This window comes from Sorghum bicolor, chromosome 1, assembly GCF_000003195.3.
Source record: "Sorghum bicolor cultivar BTx623 chromosome 1, Sorghum_bicolor_NCBIv3, whole genome shotgun sequence".
Lineage (NCBI taxonomy): Eukaryota > Viridiplantae > Streptophyta > Magnoliopsida > Poales > Poaceae > Sorghum > Sorghum bicolor.
The window spans coordinates 70,447,056-70,458,508 of record NC_012870.2 but is presented as its reverse complement, the minus strand read 5'-3'; the positions used below and the strand labels follow the sequence as shown (position 1 = coordinate 70,458,508).

At 46.0% G+C, this 11,453-nt stretch overlaps 1 protein-coding gene across 1 annotated transcript; it reads right to left on the bottom strand.

Annotated features, from left to right (window-relative positions):
- On the bottom strand, positions 2,017-5,036 carry LOC8084948 (probable protein phosphatase 2C 30). The gene is made up of 3 exons (XM_002465450.2): positions 3,492-5,036; positions 3,048-3,383; positions 2,017-2,951 (listed from the first exon to the last, which is right to left on the bottom strand). The coding sequence occupies exons 1-3, from the start codon at positions 3,810-3,812 to the stop codon at positions 2,403-2,405; spliced, it is 1,206 nt and encodes a 401-aa protein (XP_002465495.1). The 5' UTR covers positions 3,813-5,036; the 3' UTR covers positions 2,017-2,402.

Sequence of the window (11,453 nt, the reverse complement as noted above, 5' to 3'; positions counted from 1 at the left end):
TGGGCAAGCAGTGGCACCACCGGAAACAAAAGTCCACCCTAATTTTTTTTTTGTGGCCCAGATATGGACGCCGAACTATCTGTGCATTACCATTACCAGCCCAAGAACTTGCGAAATTCAATGGCCCATTTTTTCGCCATGGTTTTATTCTTATTAGGCCTAAAATCAACACTTGCGGCCCAATATAAAGCCATGGCATTGTCCTTGTCCCGCCGTCGTCCTCGCATCTGAACAGCTGTGTGACGAGAAACTCCAGTGGACCCACCCAAGTATTCCGCGACAGCGCGACACGGAGGAGAATACGCGACAGGCTCTACTCTCACCTCCATGGCTCCATGACCACGAACGTTGATTCCCGGTAACTGACCGGTCGCCATTTTCCGTCACGAGGTTCTTCCGCCGTTCCAGGGCGGAGAAGCCACGCTCGAGGCTCGACGCACCTTCTTTGGTCCATCAAAAGTATTCGACGCCTCCCCCAAAAAGCAGAGCAACTTTCGGATTTTCGTTCCGATACTCTCGCCGTCCGGCGACATGCACTGGCCATCATGTCAACCAAGCGTTCCACTGCTTTCACCACGATCGCCGGCACGGCAGCATCTCCACCTGCGTTTGCTCATCGGCAGTGATGACGCGTCGCAATTCGCAATCGACACAGGGCGAGCGATGGGCTAGACGAGCTGGGGCGTGTGCAACTGCAACGGCTTAGGAGTTCCTGTACGAAAGCTCCCCGTCTCGCATCTGGCGTCACCGCGTGCGTTAGGTCACTTGGAGTGGCCCAAAGCAAGGGCAAAATGCCAAAGGCAGGCTGGAGGGCATTCCAACCTTGTGCATAGTAAGATGGCCTTGGTGGCTTGGACAATGGACAACCCGAGAGCTGGCACGCAGGAGAGCTCGTGTTTCACGGGGAACAGATTCTGATGAAGCTCCAATCGGCGAAGCAAGGTGACGAATTTTTTTTAAAAAAAAAACTATACAGAAACTATCGTGCCAAACGCGTCCTTGATTCCAGTACGCTGTTTTGTAAAGCTGTTGAGGCAACTGCTAGCGCGTCTTGAGTGACGTGTGGAATTCCTACAGCTTCCTACAGCGGCGGCGGCGGCAGCAGCAGCAGCAGCAGCGGCAGCGCTGAGAATTAGCTAAAAAGGCTGTGCACTCACCATCATTAGGAAAAGCCGTCAACTAAAACTATAGCCATTAAACATCCCATCCCATACCCTAAAGCCTGCGATGAACCTCCGAGCGAGGCCAGGTGTGCGAGCGTGACGGCTACCTTCCACCGGCGGGCTCTCGGCGGAACGAAAAGCATCAGCGTCCCCGAAAAGCAGGGACCGAAACAGAAAAGGGCCGACCCAACCCCGTGACGTGGCCCGGCGGACCATAATTGCCGTCCCGATCGAAACAAGCAAGCAGAATCTCCGACGCGATCGCAGAGACACAAATGCAGCGACCCACCCAACGTAGCGCCACGCAACAGGTGTCAAGCCAGCGGCACAGAAACCTCCCGGTCCCGATAAACAAAACGTGATTATCTTTTCGTTCCGTGTCTTTCTTTTTTCTCTCCTCGACTCGACGTCGTGATCAGGTCGTAGCATGGATGGATGCGTGCCTCGTGTCCGCCATGATTAGGCAGCAGCGGGGGTTGTTTGTTGACTCGTTGCACAGCTGCACGGAGCACGGCTCACCCACCAGCACACCACAGGGAAAAGGACGGACTTTTCAGCGACGAACGGGAGCCGGCAGGAGACACCAAAAACGCTATTGTATGCTTGACAGTGTTTGTTCTGCGTGTAACTGTGTTCAGCTGGAAGCTCAATTTTATTGGAAAAAAAACTTTGTTGAGCTTCTGGGCGGCGACGGCACCAAGAAAACATCCGTCCCCGGTGTATTGTATTCAGCTGACGCAGCGTCGCCGAACGCGTCAAATCGTTTTGGGCGACCATGATGGGTCAAATTATACAACATGAAACACGTAACCGAAGGAGCACATCACGATCTAGTCAGAGAAGGTTGGAAGGATTTGGCTAGTGAAAGGGGCACTGGACTAGTATATTACAATTAATTAACTTCTCGGACGCTTGATAAAGTTTCTTCAAACATCGGAAAGGCACGAGCAAGCTTTTCTATTTGGAGAATTTTGCTCGGGGAAGAAGAAAGACGGGCTGATCTTTCCGACCAGATCAGCCTAAAAGAAATGCTAACGAAATAATCCTGCTGCACTACTGTATATAAAAGGAAGCAGTATGCAATTCTGCTAAGGATCTCACTGTTCTGTTCGATCTTTGCTTTGACATTTGTTCAATGATTGCACGGCCGAAGCAAATGTGAACTGTGGCTCCGATTTGAATTCACGGACGGCCAGCAAATCAATCAGCCAAGAACGGCTAGTCCGTTGGATCCGCCGATCACGACCTCCTGCGCCGCCTGAGGTTGACGACGACGACGCTGACGTTGTCCGCGGTCTGCCGCGCCAGGGCTAGCTTGGTCAGCAGGATGGCCGCCTCGGAGCACGCCCTGTCCTCGCTGCTCTCGCCGTCGCCGTCGCTCTCGGACCCTGCGCCGTCGCTGGGCCCAGCGCCCTCCTCGTCCCCGCTGCTGCTGCCGCTGCCGCTGCTCTGCCTGGGGCTCAGGTTGGAGGTTGGGCTCGAACGCTCCCCGTCCCCGCCGTGCGGGTGCGGCGGCGCTCTGTTCCGGAGGCAGGTGCGCACGACCTTGCACGCCACCTCGTTGCTCACCACATCCCACAGCCCGTCGCTGGCCAGGATCAGGAACTCGTCCTCGCCGTCCTTCCTCTCCACCACCCGCACCTCCGGGTCCGATATCACGAACGGCTTCAGGTAGCTGTCGCCGATGGCGCGGGACATGGCGAGCATGCCGAAGACGCGGGCGCCGTCCCAGAAGATGACGCGCCCTCCCGCTGCGTGGATCCGTTCCAGCTCGTCGGGGCGGTCAGGCTGCAACGAATCATCATCATTCAGACGAACTTGATTAGAACAACGCATGCAGGAAAAAAAAACAAACTTTTTTTTTGTTTGCTCTGTTCGAAGTACCTTGTGGTCATCAGAGAGAGGGATCGCGGCGCCTCCGCTGCAGAGGACCGCGCGGGAGTCGCCGCAGTTGGCGACGACGAGGTGGCGTGGCCCCACCACGGCGACGACGGCCGTGGAGCCCACGTGGTCGCACTTGGGAAGCTGCATCTCGCAACGGCAGGTGGGCGCCGGGCCGGCGGTGTCCCTGGAGCCGACGGCCTCGGCGTCCATCCTCGAGTAGCTCTTCTCCATGACATCCCTCCACCGCGCCGCGTCGTCCGAAGCCGACGAGCCCGCGGCGGCGGTCGCCTCCTCGGCCACGATCTGGTGCATCCGCTGCCCGCACGACGTCGCCACCTGCATGCACATGCAGCCAATCGGTAAACACGCGGCGAATTGAAACAACTGCTTGGGCAACCACAGTTCAGAACTGAACTGTTCGAACAAGAATCGGCGGGCACTTACGTGTGAGCAGCCGTGGCCGTCGAACACCCCAAAGAAGTGGTGGCCGTCGATGAACCCAAGCCGGGTGGTCACCGCGTCCTCCATGTCCCTCCGCCGCCCGCAGACCGACGTCACGCCGTACCTCGGCGCCGGTCTCCTTACCGCGTCTTCCTCATCCGCCTCCAGCCTCCGCCTCTTGGCGGACGCCTCCTCGGCCACCACCCTGAGCCGCCGGATCTCCATCCTCCGCTTCCGCGCCGCTCGGCTGCCGGCGTCCCCGCCGACGCACTCCCCCTTCCGGTCCGACCCGGTCGCCGCCACCTCGCAGCAGATCTCGGCCATGAAACAAAGAACCGATGCCACCAAAGCTAGCTAAACTCTCCTGAAATCAAGTACGCGTTGCGCAGGCAGGCAAAGGCGAGTGCTCAAGCAAGGAAGAATAAATGGAGCCCGCGGCCGCGGGTGCTGCTGCTGCTGCTCTCGTTTTCCTTTCGGTAGTGGGATTTGAGGGCTTGAGAGCGAGAGGGGTTGGGTTCCAAGTGGTGCCCCGGGGATATAAAAGGCGGGCAGGGAGGCCACGCGCCACGCGGCCCGCCGAGCCGGCCCCCGTACAGTTGTCGAAGCCGTCGGATACGCCCCACGTGACGCGCGCCCGTGGCCGGTACGTGCCCGCGGGACGCGTGTCGACGCGTGGGCGCGTCCACCAGGCGGTAGCGAGCTGGGGCGCGCGGCTGCGTGCCACGAGTATCAACGGGGACGGGGGGCGGTTCGGCCGGCCCGGCGCGCGGTGTTTGGTGTTTCGCCACGGTCGCTGTGGCTCGAGGTCGAGGGGGTGGGGTCGCGTGGCACGTTGGTTGTGTGGGGAGGGGGAGGCGGGCGGGGCCCGGTCTACGTGGTTGACGCATCCTTCTTCCGTGGAGGGACAAGGGCGTCCGCAATGGTGTTCAAATCGCTAGCTATTTCATCCTAGGAAGAATATTATTGGCTCTCAATGGTAATTTGTAAATAGCTAGCTTAAGAAGTCGCTAGCTATTAGAAAGTCGCTGGCTATTGTGGAGAGTATTGTGAGAGAGCTATTTCTAGAAGATTGTGCTACATTAGCAATTTATGAGTCGCTAGCTATTAGGAAGTCGATAGCTATTTGATCTCTCTCCTCGATAGCCAATGAGAGTGCTACTTTTTTATTATTTTTATACATCATCTTGCTAGCTATTTATAAAGTGTTATTGAGAGCCAATAGAATTCCTCTTAGCTAGCTATTTCATAACCATTACGGATGACAGCGTGAGGTCGGCAGAGAGGCGCGGACGGCAGACACGTGGAGGCGGAGCGGCAAGGGGTGGTGTACGGGCTAGCTCCCTTCTCCAGCTCTGCCTCTCGTTGTCGTCCTTCCTGTTTACGGTGGATCTGCACCGTGCGCAGTATACAGTACACCGGGTTTTAAGGTGTTCCCTTGCTTTAGGTCTTGTTTAGTTCACTCTAAAAATCAAGATTTTCCGTCGCATTAAATCTTATAGCACATATATATAACATTAAATATAGATAAAAATAAATTATACAATTTATCTGTAAATTACGAGATAAATCTTTTAAGTTAAATTAGTTTATGATTAAAATATATTTGTCAAATAAAAATAAAAGTGCTACTGTAATCGAAATCAAAAAATTTTGAAAACTGAACAAGACCTTATTTTTTGCAGCAGGTTATGCTTTATTATGTCTCATTGTCAGCTTTGCGTCAGAAATCTGAAAACAGCATACCACCTTTTCTATGAATGCCCTGTGGCCAGGGAAATCCGGGAACAGGTGGGGCGTTGGATTCAGATGTCGTTCTTGATGCCTCAAAGTTGGTCTCAAACTGAGCACTTACATGATTGGTTTGTTGCGCTGATTGTTGAAACTCCCCAAACACTTCGTCCTGGTGCAGGTTCAATCATCATCCTCACAATCTGGGAGCTATGGTTGGAAAGAAACAACAGGGTTTTCAAGAAGACAATCAAGACGGCTCAACAAATTGTGCATTCCATTTGTGATGCAGCGCGCAACTGGGCAACGGTCGAAACCAAGACCTGGGGCTGCTCATTCAACAACGGTTGACATTGATTCCTGCCACTTAGGATTTTTTCCTTTCATTTCATGTGGCAGAACCTCCTGAATTAAGTGGCCCACATGCACCTATCATTGTCTCAAAGACTTCTGATCGGTGTGCACGAGTTCCAAATGACTCAAGAAGTCTGTCGGGTGTCCTCGGGAAACCCGAATCATCCACGTTTTAACTCATACAGGATCAACATGGAGTTACCACAACATTACAACATTTGTTACAAAAATAACTTAGATCAGAGTGCGGAAGATTTATAACTTAATTTACAACATATGATGAAGTATAAACTTAACTAAATTTCCAAAAGGTGTATAGAGTAGCGGAAGCATCTTAGGTGAAGCTTCTAAGGTAGGAGAGGTGGATAAATCATGTCGCGCCCACCGACATGACCTCCATTAGCAGACTAAGTCAGCACCTGCAACAGGGGTTATAAAACCCTGAGTACAAAAGTACTCAACAAGACTTAACCGACTAGAAAAGAGGTGAAGACTCAGGTATGCAGGCTATAGGGATTCAAGGTAAAGCTTTAGCAAGATCAAAGCATTTCTTTTGCATAAAAGCTTACTAAGAGTAAAACCTACTTTCAAGTTTTAACTCAAGATCATTATTTATGACTAACCAAAATTGTTATCAAACTTGCATAAGCATACCATATCTTTCTTATACCAAAGGTTCACTTATTACTACGATGATGGGGTGAGGATTGAGGCTCCATATCCGAGGAAACACGACGATTCGAATCGATTAAACCCAGCTGGGGATTCAGTACCACACGACATATGTAGAACTTAATCTTGCATATGTCAACCTTTTCTATAGATCCTCCCATACAAGAACGGGTCCAACGTCACCCGAGAGTACAGTACACCACCATCCTACAGCCAATCTAGATGTTTCCCGGTCATCTCAGATCCGTAAGGTTGGTACACGCTACTCTCGCCATCTTTCCACTCCCAGTACGCGGTTAGCCGTTCTCAAGTATCGGAATAGCTATAGGTAAGGCTTACCGCCGCATGTGGGCTGTACTCAAAGGTCTCAATCACAACAGGCCAATCAACGGTACGGTCCTTAATCGACTCAGTTGGAGACACTACTTTAAGACTCCATTCTTAAAGCAAGTCCACCGACCGGTCTCAAGTTTAAACATTATTAACCATAAAAGTATTCCACAACAACCCTTCAAGCTTTCTCATTTGAAAACCTATCTAATAAGCAGGGCTAAGCATACTAAGCATTTTCATAAAGCAGGTATCAAGGTTAATATGGAAATCATCAAGGTAGATAATGCAGCAAATAGGATTCACTCAACTCCTATTCACCTAATGCATCATATTAACTCAAGTGATATAAATAACTTTATGAAAATACAAGGATAGGGTTTAATGTCCGGGGCTTGCCTTGGCCGGAAGGGAAGTCCGACAACTCAGCAAAACCAGATGGATCCACAAACTCGGAAGCAACCCACTGAGGATCAGATTCCTCTGGAGCGTAGTCTACACGTAGGAGTGCATATGCATGATTAATGAGATGCTCATGATATGATAAAGACAGGTTACATGTTCTTGGATGATAACAACAAACATAACTACCTCGAGTACAACTTACCTTCACGGTATAGAAACAAACTAACTTAGCTATCAAAACATAGATTACTACTAAGCAAATTTTACCATTTTCATAAAGCAAGGTTGTATAGATATCAGGCAACAAAGATTATTTATATGAAATAATCCATAACCAGGGAGCCTATCATGCCAAGTAACCACTGGTTGTCAATCAATCCCAAAGATCAATCAAAACCTAAAATGATTAGGCTTTCTATTTATCTTAATCAATTCTTAATTAAATATTAATGGCAGTAATTAAGTATTAACATCAAACAATAATTAAGTGCCAAAAGTCATTAAGGTTAATGACCTCAGGTCATCACACAATCCCAAAAGCACTCAAATTCTAATTTGGAAATTAAGCAATTCATTATTTAAGTAAAGGCTAGCTAAAAACAAACAACTCTATTTGCACACATAACCAGGACAGCAGCATATACACAACTTCATTCAACCATAATTAGAGATCCAAGCATCCAATAAAGGTGATATTAGGCTTTCTGGAAAGCTTATATAATTTTCTACAACTTTGTTATTATCTTCGAGAACTGATTTAATAGATAACATGGCCAAACAGTATGAATAAACAATTCTGTCCAGACCTTGGACAGAATCAGACATTAAGCTTCATACATCTATAACCAGAGTGCTAGATCACCAAAATTCATGATCCATAACATTTTGAAAAGCTTATGAAAATTACTACAATTCATCTTTTATCATGAAAGCATGATTCATAAGTTTAGTAGGTTGAAATTGCACAACTACAGAAACTGATCCAGAATTTGACAGAGAGGAACCATTTCTGAAACTTAAATTTAAACAGGCATAACTCAGAAACTATAGGGCCAAATGCCACCAAAATTTAACACCAGCTAGATACATGAATTCTATACAACTTTGTTATAGACAAGTTTTATATCCAACATTATTTACCTAGAGCAATTCATAAGGTTCCAGAAACTGTCCAGAAATCACTAATAATTTAATTATAGACAAATAACATTTCATTTATGTTCCAAACTTGGACCTGGGCAAAACCCAGCTCACCAAAAGTTGAAATACATCAAAGAGATACTAGAAAATATCATGGTCATCCCTAAATAAATTCTTTTTATGTCTTTATTAATTTATTTAGATAAATAGACAAAGTAATAACCATATATCAAAAGTACACAATAAATTCTGAGAAAACTACAGAAGCTCATATATGTTCTCCAAAGTCTACTGTATAAATTTCATGCCATTTGAATAAGTATAGCAGTTTCCATGAAAAAGATAAATTTCCATCACAAGAAAGCATGTAGCAACAAGATAAATAAGAAACTCGACATTTTCTACAAACACATAGCTAAATTATGTATTTGTATGATATAAAGACCTCATATAAAGGCAGAGGAACCATATTTTACATTTATTTATTTTTAGTTTAATTTTAAACTATTTAATAAGCACTAAACAAGATAAATTAATAACTTAATCATATTTCATCCAATGAATCTAAAAACTTAACCACAGCACACACACCTAATCATTAGCCTACCATAAAAGTTTCATCTTAAAAGAAGCTATACAGCAATAGATATGAATTTCTTCCTTTTAAGCATAATTAAAAGACATAATTCATAACTAATTATTTTACTATAAAACATAGTCAGTTCCATATTTTTAATAAAAACTAGACATTTCAAGGAGCACAACAAAATTTGGTTCACCAAAATTGGAGCTACCAAACTCTAGATATGAATTTTCCAAAGATTCAACAAAACATCTACAAACAAGTCCTGATAACACTATTCACCTGAGTCACAGCCTGTGCAATTAGACCCCTGGAAAACTTCAAATTGTTGCACGGGGTCCCTGTCGCGACTGAAAACAGAGGAGCTCGTCGGAGATCGTGTTTTCGGCCGTGCGGTGCTCATCGGCGGCAAAGGAGAGGTGTTGGAGCTTGAAGACGCCAGGCCGCACCTTCGTGTGCCCTCAGTTTAACTGAATATGGCCCATGGCCATGTGGCCACGCGTGCCCGCGGTAATGGCAGCAGCCATGCCGGCAGCCGCTGCAGCAAGCAGTCCTCCAATGGTGGTCACGATTAAAGGAAGGGCTTGGGAGATTCAACGCGAGCTGGAGAAGGCGAAGGTGCATCCAGTTTGGACGGAGGTGAACCGGACAGGGAAGCTCACGACAGCCTGGTGCGGTGGCCATGGTGGACGGCCGTGGCAAAAGAGGAAGAGCAGGGGCGAGGTTATAGTCTCCTTCGGATAAGGACGTCGCGAGATAGGGCAGGGATAAGCAAGCATGCGAGCAGCTGCGTGGAGAGGCATGCAAGGCGCCAGCACGACCACGCCGACGTCCGGGAGGTGGAGCTGGCCGGCGGCCATTGGCCGGGCTACTGTAGCTCATCCTAATCTTCCAGATTCAAAATTCAAATTAGTTTCAAAATTTGAATACAACTCAAATTTCTGTCCAAATGAAAGTTGTTCAAAATTTTGAATTCTACAAAACATCTTTAAGGATCCAAAGCTGATTTTGAATGGAGAGGGACGAATTTGAGCCAAACAGTTTGAAATTCAAATCTCAAATTGGAAAAATTCCAATTTTGAATTGGGGCAGATTAGAAATTCCAAAATTACTTTTGATTTTCCAAAACAACTTGAAAATTTCCCAACATGAAAGTTGTTTAAATTTTTGAGATCTACAACTTTTATGTTGGCCACTTTTCAAGATTTCAAATAGATTTTGAATTGGGGATTCAAATTGGAAAAGGGGACAATTTCTGGAAATCTGTATTTTCAAAATTACTTTGAATTTTGTACTGAAACTTCAAAAACTCAAAATACCAAAGTTGTACATCTTGACAAGATCTACAACTTTGCTTTTAAACTCAACCTCAAATTTTACTTAGTTTTCAAATTGCACCAAAGGGGGCAAAAACTGGGGTTGAAATTAGGGGTTTTTCTTAGCTATTCCCTTACCACCCTCCTTAACTAGGGATTAAACAACCATCACAAGCATCACTTCACAAGATAAACACACTTTAATTCCCTAAGCACAATCAACCAAAATAAACTTATTTTAAGTTGATGCATAATGATGTGCTCAACAAATATGCTTTGAAATGCTTATGATGACATGATCCAGTTTTAGTGTTCGTAACATCAGGGATGTTACAGCCCTTCCCCCTTAAAGAAATCTCGTCCCGAGATTTCCAGGGTACTAAAACCCGTGGGGTTGAGTAATGGAAAAGGAAATGTGTCAAGCACATTAACCGGCAACGGATCTTTCGAAAAAAAAAGTTTTGGCAGCAAGTTATTGCTTCATTATGTCTCTATAGCTGCAAGTTGGCAGCTTGATTGCTGTACCGCTATCTCTTTGTGCGATTTTTAATTGGTGGCACAAACTGGCAATGGAAATATTTGCTGAAATTTAGCTTATGTTAGTTTATATTGTGAGAGAAAAAATATTGAAAGTATTGAGAACAGAGCGACCGTCGTGCGTCTCAAGTACTGCTACTTACGCTCACGAAAAGGATCAGAAGTCAAAACCAAGAAGAATGCTGCTAGTCGGTACTGTATTCTACTACCATCATCTCTGCACGCGAAGCATATGTGAATGTGAATATGTGAAATGATATCAGCCGTGGCTCCAGAAAAAGTCCTTGTCCGATGACAGTGCCAGTATGCCATGTGTGCAAAAATCCGAACACGTACTTTAAACGCACATTTGCGCCCACAAGAAATAAGGCACTTATCGTAATGACGCCACGGGATACGTGTCAAGCCTAGACATTTGCTTGCTGTACCGGAGAGCTAGATTTTTTTCAGATAACGATAGGGCCCTAGATATTGGGTGCAAATGAAACTGGTACCGCTGGAATTCAGATATTTGTTAGTCGGAAATCTACAATTTTGCTAGATACAAATATGGATTTAAATATGAATATAAAATGGATAGTCCTGATTCAAATTCGGATTTTGATAACTACGCCATTCAGTTTCGAGTATCTATCTTCTTATCGATAGTTTTGAAAGCACATATTATTTTGCAAGTAGATATTAAAGCATGTGTATGTAACATATTGTATGCTGACAAAGATATAGCTCATAAAAATAACACGTTTATCAAATAATCATTTTTATAATTTAAATATAAAAATAAATAATAAATAATACTAAAATCAAACTTAATATTTATAGGAATAACTATAAGTAATACCTTCCATCCAAAAATAATAGTGAGATTTTTATTATTTTGGGGGGATGGAGGGAGTATTA